Source organism: Pimephales promelas, chromosome 12, assembly GCF_988280905.1.
Source record: "Pimephales promelas chromosome 12, fPimPro1.hap1.1, whole genome shotgun sequence".
Classification (NCBI taxonomy): Eukaryota; Metazoa; Chordata; class Actinopteri; order Cypriniformes; family Leuciscidae; genus Pimephales; species Pimephales promelas.
In genome coordinates this window covers 30,401,749-30,421,846 of record NC_142780.1, presented here as the reverse complement: position 1 = coordinate 30,421,846, position 20,098 = coordinate 30,401,749, and the positions used below count along the sequence as shown (strand labels likewise).

At 39.9% G+C, this 20,098-nt stretch overlaps 2 protein-coding genes across 6 annotated transcripts; both read left to right on the top strand.

Annotated features, from left to right (window-relative positions):
* The first annotated feature begins 92 nt into the window (after positions 1 to 92).
* Positions 93 to 12,583, top strand: atad2 (ATPase family AAA domain containing 2). Of its 5 annotated transcripts, none has more exons than XM_089117930.1 (29): positions 93 to 370; positions 932 to 1,062; positions 1,186 to 1,238; positions 1,331 to 1,481; positions 1,707 to 1,788; positions 1,878 to 1,968; positions 2,399 to 2,557; positions 2,697 to 2,808; positions 3,162 to 3,185; positions 3,465 to 3,572; positions 3,806 to 3,914; positions 3,990 to 4,105; positions 4,242 to 4,416; positions 4,509 to 4,597; positions 4,726 to 4,885; positions 5,468 to 5,558; positions 7,573 to 7,887; positions 8,113 to 8,233; positions 8,645 to 8,831; positions 8,919 to 9,104; positions 9,236 to 9,371; positions 9,450 to 9,646; positions 9,759 to 9,918; positions 10,212 to 10,334; positions 10,429 to 10,587; positions 11,356 to 11,787; positions 11,875 to 12,008; positions 12,146 to 12,274; positions 12,418 to 12,583. In XM_089117930.1, the coding sequence occupies exons 1-29, from the start codon at positions 233 to 235 to the stop codon at positions 12,448 to 12,450; spliced, it is 4,101 nt and encodes a 1,366-aa protein (XP_088974056.1). In that variant the 5' UTR covers positions 93 to 232; the 3' UTR covers positions 12,451 to 12,583. The 5 variants fall into 5 exon arrangements, with proteins under 5 accessions (XP_088974056.1, XP_039506620.2, XP_039506619.2 ...); XM_039650686.2 differs by having other exon boundaries at positions 7,573 to 7,893; XM_039650685.2 differs by having other exon boundaries at positions 914 to 1,062.
* A 558-nt stretch (positions 12,584 to 13,141) lies between these two features.
* Positions 13,142 to 17,400, top strand: zhx1 (zinc fingers and homeoboxes 1). Its single transcript, XM_039650711.2, has 3 exons — positions 13,142 to 13,282; positions 14,298 to 14,557; positions 14,934 to 17,400. Exons 2-3 carry the CDS (start codon positions 14,398 to 14,400, stop codon positions 17,261 to 17,263), a joined length of 2,490 nt encoding a protein of 829 aa, XP_039506645.2. The 5' UTR covers positions 13,142 to 13,282; positions 14,298 to 14,397; the 3' UTR covers positions 17,264 to 17,400.
* Positions 17,401 to 20,098: the final 2,698 nt, after the last annotated feature.

Here is a 20,098-nt window from a genome sequence, read left to right as displayed (position 1 = left end):
TTCGCATAAACAGCCCTAGTTTCTGTCTCGCTAGCACATTCGTGTTTGCGTTGAGAGTCATTCGACAGTAAGTGACGTTTGTGGCGCCAGAAATCAAGGAGGACTAGCTGCTAGTGCTTTTTCAAAACGATGTGTTCTAGTTCAAAGCGCTCGGCCTATTAAAATCTTGACAAACACAGCTTAAAGTGAGCTGACAGTGAATGGTCTGGGGGTCTGTTAAGGCTCGTTAAAGATGGTGATGTTACGTAGGAACGGTGAAATGGACTCGAGCTCGGAGTTTCTGTCGTTGAACCCGCCTCAGAGAAAGTCCGCTCGGCTAAAAAAGGCCCATGATGACAGTTTAACGAGCGCAGAGGACAGTCCGGCCAATGTGAGTTAATAACCATTCTTTACTAGTACAAATATGTCAGTAATGTGTTTGTTTACCTACAGTAAATATCTTGCTCTATCAAAACAAAGTTGGCGCTTAAATTGAGCGCGAGACGCCTGAATGAACTGCAGAGCGCGCGACTTGTTAACAGTTCCAAAACAAAAACAGATGATCAATGTTACCTCAAATATAACGTTACACAAGTAATAATTTACAAGGTGCAGGAGGATAAATGTGAAGGGGTAACGTTAAGTTAGTTGACAAGTCAAAATCATAATTCCGTTTTATTGGTCAATGAAGTTTTGCCGCAATGAAAAATATACATCCATAGCTTAACGTTACACATATGATATCACCTCTAAATAACGTTATATGTGGTGTGACACTTCTGACGATTACAAATATATAATGCAATCATGATAATATGAGCTTCTGTCAGTACATAACGTTAGATGACAGAAAATGCTTTTAAAAATAGTTCTATATAGCATGTCATTCTGATGGACACTGCTATGATACATACATTGAATATATTTATTTCAGGGGTTTTTGTCTGTAAAGGAGGAAAACGGCATGAGGGGCAGAACTCAAAGAGGAAGACATGTAGTCACCTTTGCTGATATGAATGGACAAAACAGCACATCTCCTCCAAAATCCCCTCCAAAAGATGAGAAAAGTGTGAGGAATTTAAGGTATGTGTGATGTTTTAATTTCTGATTCTTCAATTGTTTGATCAAAAAATCATCTTAGATACTGAATGCACTTGGACACCATTTGTTAACTTGTATATTGTTTCATTTATTAATTATTCATAGGAAATCTCCAAGATTTCAGGCAGATGGGGAGCGATCGGCAGATGAGCACACAGGTGGGAACGTCAGAGTATTTAATAAACGTCAGACAGCAGTGCAGTTCTCTTGGTTTGCTGCTTGCTAAATATGAATCCATTACTTTTTTCAGATGAGGTGGAATCAACTCCTACTTCTCGAAGCCTGCGTGCTCGAAATCAAAGGCGAGAAGAAGACAGCGCTGTGAGGCGTAGCTCAAGAATCACAAGATATAAGCTTGACACCAGGAACCAGTCGGTCCTCTATGACAGGCTCATCACAAAGTATGCGCTTACATAGAAAACAGTTATATTTCGGATTATAAGGACAATGACTAAGTTAAATAACATTTTATGAATTTCCCATTTTGAGGATCAGAAGTCTAACGTAAATTCACACAAACCAGTTTCACATTGGACCTTTATATTTAGACTCAGATGTGCAACTGGCTTTGTGTGTGGATATTTCTGTGGTTCTTGGGTCTCAGTGGCTGTTTTGGTCTGTTTTAGCACTGCAGAGGCTGTGCTTCAGAAGATGGATGACATGCAGAAGATGCGTCGGAGATTGAGGAGCAGAGACAGTGAGGAGGAGGTGCGTCAACATGATCTTCATCACTGATGACTCCTGTACTTCTGTGATCAGCCAGGACTTAACTCACTGTTTTTGTGTTCCTTTTTTAGAATTTGATCATTTACTCTGGAACAAAGAGGAAGATGGTCACAAAACCTTCAGTCAGAGGACAGGAGGAGAGTTCAGACAACCAGGAGAATGGTGATGATTGTAGATCAGGAATTCATGAATCATATGCACCTTTGCGTGAAACAACTAAAACATTTGCGTTAGCTCCAACATTTATTTGGACACTCATTACCACACATTTTTATAAAATAAGGATTGAAAGACAAGAAAAATGTTACACAGGTTTATTAGGTTTCAAATTATAAAACAATATGTATATTTCTCTTGTCTAAATGAAGATGCGTACAACAACAATTTGTTTTTAACAAATGATGAAGCTAATTTTAACACTGGTGTAACAGGTTTATGGGAGTTGAATAAGTCTAATCACTGCCCTGTTGATTTGGCATGTGATCAAGGTACAAATGTTTGGTGTAGTATAATTAAGAGCATATGTACCACAAAATATTATTGTTTTTTTGTTTAGTATGTTGGTTGGTCTGAACCTGTATTTATTTCCCAGAATACAGTGATCAAGAGGAAGATGGAGAAGGTGAGGAAGAGGAAGAAGAAAATGATGAGGGTGATGATGATGATGATGATGAAGACGAAGAAGAGAATGGAAAGCGCTACGAGTTCCGACAAAGAAAAGCTGTTGTGCGTTACCAGGCGCCTCTTAAAGGTTTGTGTAATAGTTCATTAAAGAGACCATGCACTGACTATAGATCAGATATACACATCCCTGATTTAAATCATCTTTTTCTCTGCCTTTCATGCCTTTTAGTATTTTCCTTTTTCTAAATATTTTTTTTTTATTGCAGAGCCAAAAAAGCAGAGCATTTTTTTTAAACGTCACTCCACGCCAGTTAGACGAAGATATCCATTTAGTTCCTCAAGTCCCAGGAGCTTGTACAACAACAGGAGGAGCACCAGGTCGGTACTAGTCCTCAGTTTCTCTTCAATTTTTTTTCAACATTATCAGTTTATCTTGGCTTGACAGGGTCTTGATTCTTATTTGAAGACGTGCTATGTTTGACACCCTGTCTTAAAAAAAACGAGGCAGATGTGAGCCAGATGCTGAAGGAACAGCAAGCCACAGTGCAATTGCCAAAGACTTTGTATTAATAAAACAACAATTGGAAAAATAGTGCAGACGGAACTTGCTTTATCACCCAACATCCCATCTCAAGTAGTGGAGTATTACAGTCTTATCAAAATGCACACCCCTTTGCGCTGTCCATGTTGTAATTTCAGTTCCACTCATCTTTGTGTTTCTCGTGCTGTAGTCCAGGCAGGAGTGAGGGTGATGGGTAAGCCAATCATTCATACAGCCTCACTAGATCTGCATGTGGATTTATTAATTAATTAAGGGGCTTTCAAAGTGAAGGTAACAAATAGCACTTTACAATACGTCACGCTATAAAAATTACAAATATGTTCTGTGCACATTTAAATGAGTTCGTTTCGGAAAGAGGTGTTTGGGTATAGGAGGTGGTGGAGAATTTTATTCAAGTTTAGACTTTTCGTTGATTTGAATGTTTTACGATAGTCTAAAATACAATCTTTCTGTTCTTTTGTCTTCATCTTAGGAGAAGACATGCCATACACAGTAGTGACTCAACATCATCGTCATCATCATCTGATGAAGAGAAATTTGAGAGACGGAGAAGTAAGAGTCGTAGCAGGTCAATAAACAGGTAAAGAGCTCTCGCTTATAGAGGTGCTATGCTTAAAACATCTGGGTTCAAAGTCTTGCAGAGCAGACATGACCAATCAAACGGCTCTGTACTTGTGCACACAATAAATAAGCTATATCTGTTGTTGCTCTGTAAGAGTTTTTTCTTAGATATTATTATTATTTAGATTTTGTAGTCTTTAAATATTTTAATGCAATTATTAAACTAAACATGTAATCACATTTTGCTTGTAGATGCCTCCCTATGAATCTACGGAAAGAGGATTTGTTGGGAATCCATAAGGATAGGATTAAAATTGGAGCGAGTCTCGCAGATGTTGACCCAATGCAGATTGATCAAACGGTATGTGCTTGCCGTTTGAATTGAATTACAACAATTGTAAAGACCTTTATATGACTGTTGGGTTTTCATGTGTAGGTGCGCTTTGACAGCATTGGGGGTTTGGGCAAACACATCTCCGCATTGAAGGAGATGGTTGTGTTTCCTTTACTCTACCCTGAAGTCTTTGAGAGGTTCAAGATTCAGCCTCCAAGGTTTGAAAAGTGATATTGACAAATATTCATATTAAACTGCCTATTTGGATGACTAAAGAACAGATTTCAAAAATGAGAGGTAATGTTGAATATCACCTTTGGCAGAACGCATGTTGAATGACTGATATTTTTCCAGAGGCTGTCTGTTCTACGGCCCTCCTGGCACAGGAAAGACTCTGGTTGCTCGAGCCCTGGCAAATGAGTGCAGTCAAGGCGAGAAGAAGGTGTCGTTCTTCATGAGGAAAGGGGCAGACTGCCTCAGCAAATGGGTGGGCGAGTCTGAGAGACAGCTCCGCCTCCTGTTTGACCAGGTTTCCCGCATTTTATTTTAAAAAATGGTCATTCATTGATGCCTAATTTTTTCTCTGCATGATTTAAAGGAACTTTGCCATTTATTTACCAGGCATACCAGATGCGTCCATCGATTATTTTTTTTGATGAAATTGATGGTATCGCACCTGTTCGGTCAAGCCGGCAAGACCAGATACACAGGTGTGTTAGTCTGCGTTTCTGTGTGTATATATGTATGCGTGTGTGTATGTATATTTCTTGTTTAAAGGTGCTTTTTACTGTTCATTTGTAAATTTAGAAACGTTTTTTTGTGTTTATGTTGTCTAAAGCTCCATCGTGTCCACCCTGTTGGCTCTCATGGACGGGCTGGACAGCCGTGGTGAGGTGGTTGTTATTGGAGCCACTAACCGCCTGGACTCCATCGATCCAGCGCTCAGACGGCCCGGGCGATTCGACAGAGAGTTTCTCTTCAGCCTACCAGACAGAGAGGTGGGGAGCTCTATTGTACAATAACTTATTCAGTGGTTTTTTTTTTCGACTGCAGTGAGTGTTTTGTTTGGGATAACTAGGGTTGGGTATCGTTTGAATTTGAACGATTCTGATTCCGATTCCTTGTTTCGATTCCGGTTCCTAACGATTCTCAATTCCGATTCTTTTAAGAGGCAGGGTCAAAAAAGTTTAGCTAACCTTGCTAACCAACGGTCTTTCGGAAGAAAATAATAATTTCTGAAGGAAATACTCCTTCTGTCACAAATACTCCTTTTGTCACAAATTTTGCATTTTGCCGAGATTTCGTTATTCTTAGAAAAGTGAAGCCACACTTTGGACCGCCGACGTAAGCTACTCATGTTCGACTCGCGCGGTTATGCCAACACTTCCGGTAGACGCTTCTTCGTTGGTGTTGTTCAGCGGTTTCTTCTTCCGCTCGGCAGACTGTGAATATCGAAACTAGGAATCGAAATTTTTACTTTTGAACAATTCCGGGAAAAACGAAAAGTTAGTCCCGGTTCCAATCGATTCTCGATACCCAACCCTAGGGATAACCCATGAGACGTTGTTGCTTCTTTGTAGGCTCGCAAAGATATTTTAAAGATCCATACCAGGCAGTGGGACCCACAGCTGTCTGATGTGTTTCTTGAAGAGTTGGCTGACAAGTGTGTTGGTAAGAGTATCTCATGTTTTACTTTGTAAACCTCCTGTTGAGCGCATCTCATATAATAGCTTACCTTTGTCTCAGCTTGCTCAGTGCTAAAACAGATGCTGTAGCTTTCCAACACCCCCAGGACCTGGGTATTGCTGTGTTTGGGTTTTGGGTAGCAGTGTTCTAGTACTCTCACTCTTCTTTAGTTCTTTCAATGGGCTCTATGCACGGCGGTATTTCCGGTAGGGCTGCAACAACTAATCGATAAAATCGATTATAATCGATTATGAAAATCGTTGTCACCGAATGTCATTATCGATTAGTTGGTCTGATTACGTCACGGGGATTGTTTACATGCTACATGCGCTTCTTACATGCGCTTCTTACGTGCGCTTCATGAGGCACACACGCAGTCTCTCTCCCTCGCCGGTCTGTGCGCAACACGGACGGTTTGGAGCACATTATCTTCTGTCTCGCATGCGCATTCTTGATTCCGTGAGTTTGAACTAATTTGCGGGCATCAGGAAACCGCTATCAATATGCAGCATACACGAAAATCATTCACCTTTCGGCAAATTCGCCGTTTTGAAACCAAAATAGGTGACCTACGTTAATCGTGTATACTTTATGAAGCCATACTGTAGGCTAGTATAATGTGAGATAGAAATGTATATTTAAGTCATTAAATTCAAGTTAACGTAAGCTTTTCCCTCCACTGCGGCTGTCAGTCATTCTCTATTCGGTCTTCAAACAGCGCGTCACGTTACAACAGTTAACATGATGAAACTCTTTCCAAGATGATTCAATGTTATTATTATAATTGATCCGTAGATAAAGGTCTATGGTTTCGTAATATAATGACTATCTTGCTAGACTTTTATTGCTGTAACTTAATCACTTTCTACTGAGTGTCTGTTAGATCACAACACTAGAGTAGACTCGGCGCACTATAATTGTTCTTCACGTGCACAGTAGCCTAAATGAAATTTAAAACTGTTAAAAGAAAAGGCTAAATAAACTATTGCAAAGATACTGTATAATACACAGTCAATATTGCTTCCTCACTAAACAGCTGTGCATCTGATTTTTACGATGTTTTTCATGAATGTATAACAACAATACAAAGAGCAATGTGTAACGTTTTACCAGAGATAGTGCTACACTTATTGTCTCTTATTTTTTCCCCACTAAGGAATGTTTTTTTCACTAAATGTTCAGATTTTATAAAATTATTGTGCACTTGTGATTTTTCTAGGCTAAGTTTTTGTGAGTTATCCACTAATCTAGTTTACAATAGCTTTTTTGTCATAGGTTATAGTCATATATATTTGTTTTATTTGTTTTTCTATATAATGAAGTTGTCTGTATTAAGAAGATTGTTTAACACACAAAAGAGTGTGGTTTTTAGGGTTTTTTTTAGTTATAAAAAAAAAAAAAATGAAATAAATTTTTTATCCGATTAATCGATTAATCGAAAAAAATAATCGTCCGATTAATCGATTATCAAAATAATCGTTAGTTGCAGCCCTAATTTCCGGTGAAGGATTAAGGATGCTCGATAACTTCCGCCGATCATAGAGTCCAATGCAATACTGAGAATTTATATTGAATTTTATACTCCATGGTTATAATAAAGAAACGTTAGTCACAAAAACAGATAAAACAGACACCCCTCGTTGTGTTTATGCTTCTTTTTAAAATTATATTAAATAAACATAACTATATATAAAATTACATCTAAACGTATCTATGTTTCGTTTCAAAGACAGGAGGACAGTAAATTTTGAAGACTCTGCCATAATCCCGTTTTCCTCGGTTTTCCTCCGCTTTAATCTCCACAACCGGAAATGGACGAGCATCCTTGCGTCAAATGCGGAATTTATGCGTGCATATAGCCCATTCTGGCATTTAGAGAGACCTCAGAATGTCTCGACCTGTCCAAGTGTGCAGTGCTTTATTAGAGTGAACTGCACTGTCATCCTTGATTTTTTTTTTATATACCAGAAGTCAAAAATATGGCTCCCTGTGCTCCTAGGTTACTGTGGTGCAGACATCAAAGCCGTGTGCGCAGAAGCAGCTCTTTGTGCACTACGCAGGCGCTACCCCCAAATATATGCTTCCTCCCAAAAGCTCCTGCTGGATGTGGAGTCCATCAGTGTGAGTGGCCGGGACTTCCTTTCAGCCATGAGGAAGATCGTTCCGGCTTCACAGAGGGCGGTGGCATCTCCAGCTAAAGCACTCACCCCTATTATTGAACCTCTGCTGAGCTCTGCTCTCAATAATGCCATGGAGATGCTGCAGAAACTCTTTCCTCATGTAGAGCAGGGCCTCAAGAAGAAAAGAGATGCTGGTAAAGGTAGCTTGCTATTTTTATCTCCCTTCTACAAAGCAATAAGAAGACCTTAGTATTTGCATAACATCGTAGAACTCAAACTATAAATTACATTACATTATGTCACATTTGCACGGGGCAGATGCCACTCACCCTTTTTTTTTCTTCAGAAAATGTAAATGCAGTTTGTATTTTGAAATTCTTAATCATGCCATCAATGCGAGTAAATATTTTTTATTTTAGGGGGTGTGTCTGACATATTAGAGGATCTACTGCTGAGTGAAGATGAGGGGTCCTCTGTGTGCTGTAGTAATAAAGGCCAGAAGAACACTGGGCCTGTTCCATCTGCTCTTCATCTGAACAGGTTAGAAATTAAGAAAAATGTTTCTTGTGCTTCCCATATATATATATAATTTCCTGATATCCAGTTTAAGGGATAAATGTTAGTCAAATGAGGTCTGTCATGTACACAATTACCCTTTTCTTGACTGAACTGTTTAAATGTAGTTTCATCCACTATATACGGATAAAAGTTCACAGGAAAGCCTTATGAAATAAAATAAAGTGTTGTGTAATTACAGATTTGTTTAAAAACAGGATGCAACTTGTCAAAAATATAAATACTTATGTTGTCTTGAGAGGTCACTCAAGTATTTTGAACAGAGCACCAAAACATGTCTAGTAACTACATTTTAACTTGTCATCAGTGTAATTGCATAGTATTCAGCCTATGGTATAATTTAAGTTTTTATTTCTTTCATTACCTGTATTACAGGACTGCCCTGCAGCAGCCCACCTCATTCAGACCCAGACTGCTACTTTGTGGGACATCAGGTTCTGGTCAGACTTCACACTTGGCTCCTGCTATTCTTCACGCCCTGGAGAAGTTCACCGTTTATACACTCGATATTGCTGTGTTGTATGGGGTCAGTTCAGCCACCGCAGAGGAGGCTTGTGCCCAGGTGAACACACTGAATTTATACAAAAGCTCAAGATACCCTGATAAACTTGTTTTCTTAAATGACTATCAACCTTATATTATACATTAGGTTTTCAGTGAGGCGAGGAGAACCACACCCAGTATTCTGTATATTCCACACATCCAGCGATGGTGGGACACCGTGAGCTCTACGTTGAAGGCTACATTCATCAGTCTTCTGCAGGACATCCCTTCATTCTGCCCCTGCCTCCTTCTCGCCACATGCAGCTTTCCTCACCAAGCGCTCTATCCTGAGGTACCACATGAACTGAATAAACCAGTATCAGGGCTTGTTTGGCCTAAAGACTAAATGAAATATAATTTGTGATACATTTTATCTTCTGTAATGATATTGTGTGACAGTTTTTCTTGTTTACCTGTTTAAAGGTGCAGGACCTTTTTCATGTTGAGTATGGCGAGGTGTTCAATGTTCCGCTTCCTTCTTGGGAGGAGAGACACACATTTTTTGAGGATCTTATTTTAAATCAAGCTGCTAAAGCCCCAGCATCTAAGCGAGAAGCAGGTGAGTTTTTTTGTGGTGTTTTTCACATTCTTAGTGGAGTGTTTTCATGCACACCTCTGATAACTCTCTCCTCCTCAGTCCTCCAGGCTCTAGAGGTGTTACCGGTGGCCCCTCCGCCACCTCCCCGCCAGCTGTCTGAGCAGGAGATGCAGAAGTTAGAAGAGCAGGAAGAGAGCACGCTCAGGGAACTACGCCTCTTCCTGCGAGATGTCACCAACCGACTGGCTCAGGACAAACGCTTCAAGGCTTTTACAAAGCCTGTGGACATCGAGGAGGTAAGATAGTTTTCAGTCCCGAAGTTCTTCTTAATCAACTCTCTCTAGCTGTTGATATATTGCTGAACCAGTGTTGTCCTCACTGAAGTCATGTGGTTTTCATTTGGGAAAGGTTCCTGATTACACTACAGTCATCAAACAGCCCATGGACTTGTCCACAGTTCTCTCCCAAATTGATCTGCACAAGTATGAAACGGTGGCAGCTTACCTGCATGATGTGGATCTGATTTGGCAGAATGCCCTTGAGTACAATCCAGACAGAGACCCCTCAGGTAGGCTGGGAATTGTAATGTTTTTATATTTTCTATGTATATATGTGTACTGAACATTGGTAACATCCACTGAATAGGATGTAGGTTGAACACCATTTCCATTCAGCTTGGCACAATGAATGAATGTGTGGTCAAGGGATTGTCAGCTTTGGCTTATACTTCAAAAGCATACCTAATTAAATTTCATAGTTGGAACTATCCTTTATGATTTTCCAAGATTGTTTTGCAAATTTGCATGACACTTGCGTGATTTCTGTAGCATGCAATTTCTATGATGTTTGTGTTTGTAATAGATCGGCTCATCAGACACCGTGCCTGTGCTCTCAAGGACACGGTACAGGCCATAATCAGAGATGAATTAGATGAGGACTTTGAGAAGACCTGTCTTGAGATCAGGGAGTCTCGCATCAAACGAGGTTTCAGTGATGCTCCATTGATTTTTAGTGTGGTATCATATTTGGATTGGAGTGAGACTAGCATCACTTACATTTTATAATATTTTATTTTTAGGCTCCACCTCATCACGGTTCACTCCTGCCTACTATCACGTGCTGCCAAAGATGTCCGCTACAGTCGAGCAGAAGATGAGTGATCCAACACCCAGTAAAGATGCTACTCCTGTGCCAGCACCAGCAGTGATTGCATCACGTCAAACAGGAATTAATACAGGTGACTGACAGTGATTTAATTCCTCACATCAGTGCTGTAGAGTCTCTTATTACTCATCTAGAGCTGCACAATTGATCTGGTTAAATTTAAAAAAAAAAATTTTTTTTTTTGTTAAATAGAGATCACTATTCTCCCATGATTCTGAATGAAAGCAGGCATCTATTAGTAGATTCCTAATATATCCACTGATAGCCTGCATGCTTTCAAATGCTCCCATGTGTATCTGTGTAAGTGCTCTGTGAATCAGAGGTGTTTAAGAATCTGTTCAACAGCGCTCAAAATCCCAGGGGGAAATGCTAGTATCGTCACATTTTTTAAATTTCACTTTTGACAACACGAACCACGGTAGAGACAATAGTCCAAAATCTCTGCCGACAAATACTGACAAATTTCTACCGGTTAATCGTGTCTTATCGTCCCCTATATGACAGCTGCTCTCTGGGTTAGATTTGAACGCAGATTTGAATGTTCACTGTGAATGTACTTGTTAGAAATTTAGACAGCAGAATCAGTGTATGATTCAACAGCATACTTGAATGCTAAATGCCTTATTGCAATACTAAATGCATACTAAATAAATAAATGTCCAGTAATTCATTTAAAGAGCCCGTAATAAGGACCAAGAAAGTGGTTTTGTCTTTCTTGTCAATATTGTTTGATATTATTAATTACATTTTTAGCAGTAGCTTATTTTTTAAATATTTACCACTACTTGCTAGGCTTTCTTCTATGCAGGCTGCAGGTGAAATATTTTGTGTTTATTCACAGCTTCACAGATGAAAAAGAAGAGGAAAGGTCGATGGAAAAACGGCTTCATCCGCAAAAAGAAGTCTTGCTCGCATTTGAACTCAAAAGACAATCCTAACACGGCAGAATCAGGGGATGGAGAGGAGGATGAAGAAGAGGATGATGTAAAACTGCCTGAGAGTGAAGATCCAGAGAAGATGAAAGATGTTGAATGTGAGTCAATGGAGGCTGATGAGTGTGCTCGTGCGGATGGACTCCCAGAATCCACTGAGGTGGTGCAGAATAACATCTCTGAGAGATGTGACATTGACAATACAACCTCTACAGTGGATGAAGTTGTGAGTGTTGAGACGGTCCAGAATAATGTCACAAATGTGCAAAATGATGTCCAAGCACCAGAGAACACTGAACCTAAGAGGACAGAGCCAATTGTAGAGGACAGCAGTGGAATGGGTTAGTTAATCACAAAACCATTGAGCATATTCTAACAGTTGTGGTGTGTGTGTGTGTATGAACATTGAGTTTGCATGGGTTTTTCAGAGTTCAGACTGAGGCGGATGACAAGAGGTTTTAAGAACCAGGCTGAACAGCAGAGTCTCATCAGTGTGGATGCTGCCATGAAGATCCTGGAGCAGAAGACCCTGCCTCTTATCGTGGACCACAACAAACTGAAAGTATGCCACATATCTTTATCTAACTGCAGAAACCATTACAATAAGTGTAATCGATGACCTTGTAGTGTGCATGCTACCTCGACTTTTACATTGGAAGGGTGTTTTTAGACTCTGTTTTGATTTCGTTCCCAATTCAGGAACTTTTACAGAGAGTCGTGGACATGACAGAGGGATATGAGGTCAACCAACTGGAGAAACTTTATGCTCTGTTGTGTCAGAGCATTTATAGACACAGGGAAGATTATGACAAGACTGCACTTATACAGGTATGTTGTGATAATACAGAAACACATCCTGCAGCCTTATTCATTTACTATTCTGTTGATTATGCAGTAGATTAAAACTATTTGAGTGATTACATTTTTCTTATTACTTTATACGCCTACTTAATATGTATTTTCTTTTCCAGGAGATGTCAAAAGAAGTTGAGGAGTTTTCCTAGTTTTCTTAATAAACAAACCACAATATATTTCTTACAAGAAGTTACTGGTCTATAAATTATATTTTGTTTATTCTTTTAGTCTTGACTTTGTTTTTGGGCATTTTGAGTGCATAATAAAGCCTTTATCACAAGTCTCATTGTCTCGCTTTTAGTTTTCATACCAAACATGACTTTATAATGGTACAAATATATGATCTACTATTTTCCCTGAAGTACTGCAAGTAGTTGGGTGTTGTAATCTCGTGTGGTTTCTGCTCTTCTGGTTCTGATGAAATCAAAATCGTGCTAATAGGAAAGATATGTATTAGGGCCACGTGACCGCACGTTAACTCTGATTGGACGGTTTGGAGATAGTACGTTTCTATAGTCAGTACTCGGGTTTTAGTTTATAGAGAGGTTTAAAGTCAACAAGAATGTGCAATTTGATCCTATAAAGTCATTTGTGGGTGTCTTGACCGAATTTACGTGCAAACGTGTTTTATTTACGATTGTACGTGACGGCGAGGAGTCGCCTGGCGATGATGTCACGACGTATAGCACTGACAGCAGTGACGCCTGATGATCATTGAAAACTGCCATTAAAATGAGCGCAGATGATTATTGTGTTTACTGAGAGAGCAATAAAACACCCTCGTAGCGTGCCCGGCAAAATAATAGAAGGGCTGAAACAGGGAGAGAAGCATCCGATCAGCGTAGCATCTGTCTGGTCCATCCAGGGTTTTCCCCCTCTACCCGCGGCGGGTCTCGGTCCGCCTCGCCTCCGCTCTTCCTGCAGCCGAGCCGAAGCATACTCGCTCCCAGATCCCCGATATCACACTAAAACCCGCTGCCGGTGAGTTCCAGTACATCCTTGAAGCTCCCTCACTAACAAAGTATCATGGTATTATCTTGATTTTATACACTTTGTAATATGGTAATACCATAGTAATTTTAATAACCTTGGGTTACAGGCATATACAATGAATCATGGTACAGTTCTGATATTTGGAAACACCATAATACTTTGATATATTATGGTGCTGCTAATTGGTAAAATTTGCAATTTGGTAAACATGCTACCATGGAAATTTGCACTTGTACCTTGGTATGGTACTGCCACAGTGTTTGCAAGGGAAGATTAAACACAATTTTGTCATGCTCAGTTATGATGCCTATCATACTGGTGGTGAGTGGTGACTCTAAATGTTGGATAGATTTTAACAATGGTTATTCATCTTAGTAAATATTTTGAATACTGTACTGTTAATTTTTAGTCAATGATGGGTTATTGATGCATCGACTAATGTTAATATATACACACACACACAACTTTTAATGTTAACAATCTATTGTTATATAAATTAACCAAAAATATTTGTCATAATCTAAGCCCTGTCTGTGAAACCAGGCCTGAAAGTAAGCTTCATATTTAGCCCCCAAAAAAGAAAGATATCAGACAGCTGTAGGTTACTACATAGTCTGCAGTGGCACTAAATCTAAAGGGCTATAGATAGATATAAAATGTTAGATAATAGATAACGGTTTACAACTTCACATTTACATGTTTGATCTAGTGTTAACATACTTATTGTAAAGTTCTACAGTACGTAGATTATGCAGTGTTGGATTAGCATGTAAAGAATTGTATATTTATCTTTTTTTGCATTTGTAATAAAATTGTCAATATTTTGTAAAGTCATACAAATGGCTTGAATAGTGGGGTGCAGCAGAAGATACAACACTTGTGCAGTAATTTGATCTAGCGTGTAAATGCATGCATCATTGAATGTTGATCATGCTGTCAACTGTCCTGTGTTTACATTATAACCAGTGTCTTGTCTATGTTTTTGTTTCTCTGTATCGTTCAGGATGCTGAGTTCAAATCTTGGAATGGGACTAACATTTAGCATATAAATTCAACCTCCTGGAGGTTCTGGCTAGCTCATATTTTTCACACTCACAAGCACAATGTCGAGCAGAAGGAAGTCCACGACCCCCTGCATGGTGCTTCCGTCAGATGTTGTAGAGCAAGATCCAGATATGGAGGCCCTGGAAGGGAACGAAGGAGCCGAGAGTATGGCAGACGGTCCTACAGAGGGAGCAGTGGTTCCCATGGAAACAGAGACAGGTGAAGTTCACTTCTCAAGGCAGTTTTTTTTTATGTCCTTTCAGCAAAGCGCTCTGTCCATACCAAGTGCAAGTAATTTTTATGTTCATATTGAAAGCTCAAATGCTGCAAAATCAAAACCTTATTGGTGGTTAATATACAGCTATGTTGAGTGTGATTTTGGATCAATGAGATTTACACTGTGGGTGGGGAGACCTATCACAAAGCAAAAAAAATATATAGCAACCTCCTGTTGCACATATCACTGTTGGTTAGGACAAAAAAAAACTTATTTAACAATTCAAGAGTGCTGTTATAATTATGTGAAGCATCTGTTCTTTCCTGTCATACACTTATACTGACTCTAATCAAAATGATCCCCTCACTGTGCTTACAGAATATGAGGGGAGCCATTTCTCGAGCGAGGACTGTCATTCTTCAGGAAAACGCTCAGGTCAAACGTCACTAGAGCAGCCCATTTCTGACCTTACCACTGAAGGTGGTTTTGTGCAGACAGAGATGGAGGATAGTGATGACCCCTCAGTTACTGGAATCCCAATCAGCAAGACTCCCATAATGAAAATGAAAAGCAAATCTGAACCCAAGAGAATAGCTATGTCTCTAAAAGGCACAAGTGAAAGCGAGACGATGGCCGAAAGTGAGATGGATCTGGAGCCATTGGAAGCATCAGTGATGGGCTCTTCCATGGCAGCAGAACACATGAGCCCATTGCTCACGGAGTCCATAAAGCCCAGCGTTCTCGTCAATATTTCAAACCCTGTGGTAGCAGATCAGAAGAAGCTGGTTATGAACTCTGCGACGGTTCTTCCGGCCGGCTTGGCCCAGGTGCTTTCTGCCTTGCAGGCCCAGCAGAACGCTCAAGCTCAACTTCTAATTCCAGTAAGCAGTATTCCCACTTATAATGCTGCCATGGACTCCAATCCAGTCCTGATCAACATTTACAAGAAGTTCCCCTACCCGTCGGTGTCTGAGATAATGGGACTTGCAGCCCAGACCAAGTTCAGCGAGGAGCAGATAAAGATCTGGTTTTCAGCTCAGCGCTTGAAGCACGGCGTTAGCTGGACCCCAGAAGAGGTCGAGGAAGCCAGGAGGAAGCAATTTAATGGCACAGTCCACACAGTTCCCCAGACCATCACTGTCATCCCAGCCCATCATCTTTCTTCTACTAATGGCCTGCAGTCTATTCTTCAAACCTGCCAGATTGTGGGGCAACCAGGTCTGGTTCTGACACAGGTCGGAACAGCCAACAGCCTCCCAGTGAGCACCCCAATAACGCTGACAGTAGCCGGAATGCCCAATCAAAGCCAGACTCCCAAGATCGCAACCAATCAAATAAGCCCAGGTCTCAGTGAAACTAAGAGAGCTACTACGGTTCAGCCGCCATCACTGACCCCTCAGGAGAACTCTGCACTCAGTGCCGATCACTTTGGCATGCGCCCTAAGAAATCCAAGGAGCAGCTGGCTGAATTGAAAGCAAGCTATCTGAAGAATCAGTTTGCTACTGATGCTGAGATAGCTAGGCTAATGAAGTTGACCAACCTCACCAAAGGCGAGATTAAAAAGTGGTTCAGTGACACCCGATACAACCAGCGTAATTCTAAGAACAGCCACACCACCCTCCAGAACGACAATCCCAGGGGTAGTAGTAGCACCACCATTGTTATCGACTCCAGTGACGAAACGCCACAGTCTCCAACACCATCGCCCGTAAAAGAGAAGGAGACGCGCGCCAAGACCTGGAACCCCTTCCCCGACTTTACTCTGCAGAAGTTTAAAGAGAAGACACCGGAGCAGTTGGTGGTTCTAGAGGAAAGCTTTCAGAAATGTGACACACCAACCGACGAAGAGCTCAGCCGACTAAGAGCCGAGACCAAGCTTACCAGACGAGAGATTGACGCCTGGTTCACAGAAAAGAGAAAAGCCCCTGTGCCTGATTCCTCAGAGTCAAAAGCAGAAGGTGAATCCTCCCAGAAGAAGGGGAGCCAAACGCCACCTGGTGGGAAGAGGGTAAGCAAAGAGAAGGTTACTAAAAAAACTCCGGAGCAGCTTCATGTTCTAAAAACTGCGTTCGTTCGGACCCAGTGGCCCTCGGCAGAAGAATACGACCAGCTGGCTGAGGAGAGCAGGCTACCTCGCTCCTACATCGTCAACTGGTTTGGCGATACACGCTACGCCTGGAAGAACGGCAACTTGAAGTGGTATTTTTACTATCAAAGTGGAAATGTGGGAGGAACAAATGGCAACAAAAACAGAAAACGGAGGATTCGGAATCGCGGTTGGGGGAGAACGCGTAATCGAAAAGTGAAGAAGCCCACGGGATCGGAGAAGAATTTACCTATCAGGTTTAAGTCTGGACGCGATATTCTGAAGGAATATTATTTGAAGCACAAGTTTCTGAACGAACAGGACTTGGATGAACTTGTCGCCAAGTCTAACATGAGCTACGAGCAGGTGAGAGAGTGGTTTGCTGAGATTCGTCGAAAGGAGGAAATGGGTACCAACCCATTTGAAGATAAAACGGGAAACGAGGAACAAGATGAGGAAGAGGACGAGTCACTGGGTGAAAACGAGACGGCAATTGAGGAGCAGGGACCTTCTGCCTTGGGAGATGAAGAAGGTGACGATGATGAGGACACGGATGACAGCGATTCCTGGGAGCCTCCACAGAGCGTTCGAAAAACATTATCCATGTCTGGGGGTCAGTGATCTGTCCGAATTGGCTTTATTCTAAGCAATGGCCCTTGGTGGAAAACCATGACTGTGTTGGGTTTCGAATACATGCCCTCTACCACTGCACCAATTCTGCTTATATTGTACATAGTTTCAATTAAGGTTTGACAAGTTCTTTCTAGCATAAACATTGAGTTTTTTTTTTAGTCAGAATGTTTGGTTTCACTCAAAACTTGAGAAATCATGCACATGACCAGGGTTTTCTTTTTCTCTTCGGCTCTGAAATGGAGCGATAACTCGAGTCCTTGAATAATCTTGACAATGTCATGCATACCATCTGAACTTGCCTACCAGAATTGGTTATGCACCTTATCCCTTGCAGATGCAAAGACATCCTAGGCCTCTACCTAGGGGCTTTTAAAGGGGCTTTTCTCACTTGCAGTTATTTGGAGAATTCTTTGTGCCAAAGGTATAGTATTGAATGTTATGGCTCCCTTTACAATGAACACAATAGCTTATTGAGGGAATATGCATGAGTACTTTGTGTCAGATGGACACACGAGGCACTTTTTCAACCACCGTGATGTACGGTGTTTAAAACGCAACCAGCCACCTTATTGATGTTGGGCTAGACCAAACATTTCAAATCGAATTTCAAAATTCAGTGACACACAAGCATTTCCATACTGGCAGTGGATAGCTGATATTTAGCACATTACATCCGAACAGGATGTTGTAGATTTTCGTGTAGTCCATCTGACTTCAAAACATAACCGGTAATACTTATCTTGTGGGGAAAAAAAATATTTCATGAAAATGTCAGTGGTTGTAATAAAAAGGAGATTGACTGTTTTGCAGCTTTTCAACTGGACAGTTTAAAAGTATTTTCTTAAATTCAATGGGAACATGGGGAATTCATGTTTTTGGCTGTCATTTGCTGTGAATTAATTTGAAAGTGAAACCTCCCTCAGATTTCTCCTCTGTTGGGCCGTCAGAGATGTTCATAAGCCTGCAGGCAAAGGGGATTTTCATTTGCTTGACAAATTTTAAATGATCATGTTAAGAACTTAATGTGTATTTGCCCTAATCATGAAGTGTTATGTTTTCCATTGCTACGACTTTGCAGAATTTCTTGCTTTTTTTTTTGAGGAAAATGTGTTTTTGTTTTCTATTAATATCTTGCTTTTGTAGGACTAAATGAAACATGAAATGTTGATGAATAACTACCATGTGGGTGTAATTTGAGTTTGCTTTTTTAATGTTTCTGCACGAAAGCGGCACTATTACTGGTACATTTAAAATTGCACCCCTGCGCGAGACCATCTTCATTATATCTGCATGTATCTGACATTTTAGGATGGGGAAAAAAGTGTTCAGTTTGTACATATACCTTTATGCTCACCTAGTAGTTTTAAAGCCTTTTTATAAGTTTGTATTTATAGTGATAAATTACGAGTGGGTTGCTTGTATGGTGATCATTCAAATTATGCTTTTGTGATTTGAGATATTTCTCAGATTTTATGAGTTGTATGTTGTATTTTTTATTTTATTTTTTACTTCCTGGATTTCTTTCTTTTTCTGGTGAACATTTAATAGACTTGCTTGCAACCCCCATTTTCCTGTGAATACTGTAGTGTATTATAGACAAGAGGTCAAATGTGCCTCTGTGAACATGGTAAGTACTGTTTGAACAAAATAGCACATTTAATCTTAGGAAACGTGTCCTCTTCACTGTTAACAACTGTTCCTTTCATGTTTTTTAGAGTTCGAGAAGCTTACTGGGATTGCTTTGAATGCGTATTAGTGCAGAAACAAATCACAGTTGTATGTTGTGCTTCCTTTCAGCGGTCACTAATAATGTTTAATAAGGACAGTGTTTCTTAAATGGTTATCAGATTAGTCTGTTTCTAGGCTCTGTAAAAAAGATTTTTACACTAATAATACAGATCTGGAACCATCATGGATTGAGATATGAAACTCATGACGAGCCTTAAATTCTGTAGATGCCGCTGTGGTGGCAAAAAGCTTTATTTCCAAGAGCCATAGGCCTTGTGCAATGCTTATAATTTAATTGAACTGTTTTAATAGGCTTTTGCTTGATTTAGACTAAATATATATTTTCTACTTGTTTGAGGACAACACAATAAATTTGGATGAAAAAAAAATGCTCTTTGCTTTTCATTTTCTCCTCAAAGTTGATCTTGTCCAAGTTGCTCTAAAGGCTTCACATTCTGGGAGAACAACATGGAAAATATTTTAGCCTAATCTTTGTATTTTATATATTAAGTAATTATACTGCAGCAGCGATGCGTTTTAATATCTTTATCGTATTATGGGAATGACATTTTTGGAAGTGGAGTTGTTAAAACAAGTTGGAATTCGATTTGAGTTTATATGAAAAACAAAATTATTACGATTTTCACAATTAAACTACTTTTAATCTGGTATTGGCACCTAATACTACTGAATGCTCCATTCTAAATATCTGAAAAATTAGGTCTTCACCTACTCTAACCAAAACCTTTTTCTTGTAAAGAAAATCAGTAAAATAATTTGAGTTATATAATGACAGCAGTAAATGGGGAGTGATTCTTTAAAATTACAATTAAATTACAGATAAATACCAAATTAATTGGATTCATTTTTATATTATTATTATTGCGTAAGATCTTTGGGGACAATGAAATGTACAATTATTGTAATTATGACATTTTATAAATGTATAGATTCCCACAAATCTAACCATAAAAAATGTGTAAAACGTGATTAAAGAGACGCAAATATATGGGCACACAAATTTTTACCTATTTGAAAAATCACTAAAATAGAAATGTTTAAACGTCATGTGTGAGACTTTTATTTTGAAGCAGT

Excerpts from the sequence above, each read along its gene's own strand:
- atad2 (XM_039650684.2), top strand. The coding sequence starts at position 233 with ATGGTGATGTTACGTAGGAACGGTGAAATGGACTCGAGCTCGGAGTTT. Across the intron at positions 1,482-1,706 it reads TATGACAGGCTCATCACAAA|CACTGCAGAGGCTGTGCTTC; the intron begins GTATGCGCTTAC and ends GGTCTGTTTTAG. Across the intron at positions 8,832-8,918 it reads CAGAGGAGGCTTGTGCCCAG|GTTTTCAGTGAGGCGAGGAG; the intron begins GTGAACACACTG and ends ATTATACATTAG.
- zhx1 (XM_039650711.2), top strand. The coding sequence starts at position 14,398 with ATGTCGAGCAGAAGGAAGTCCACGACCCCCTGCATGGTGCTTCCGTCA. Across the intron at positions 14,558-14,933 it reads TCCCATGGAAACAGAGACAG|AATATGAGGGGAGCCATTTC; the intron begins GTGAAGTTCACT and ends CTGTGCTTACAG.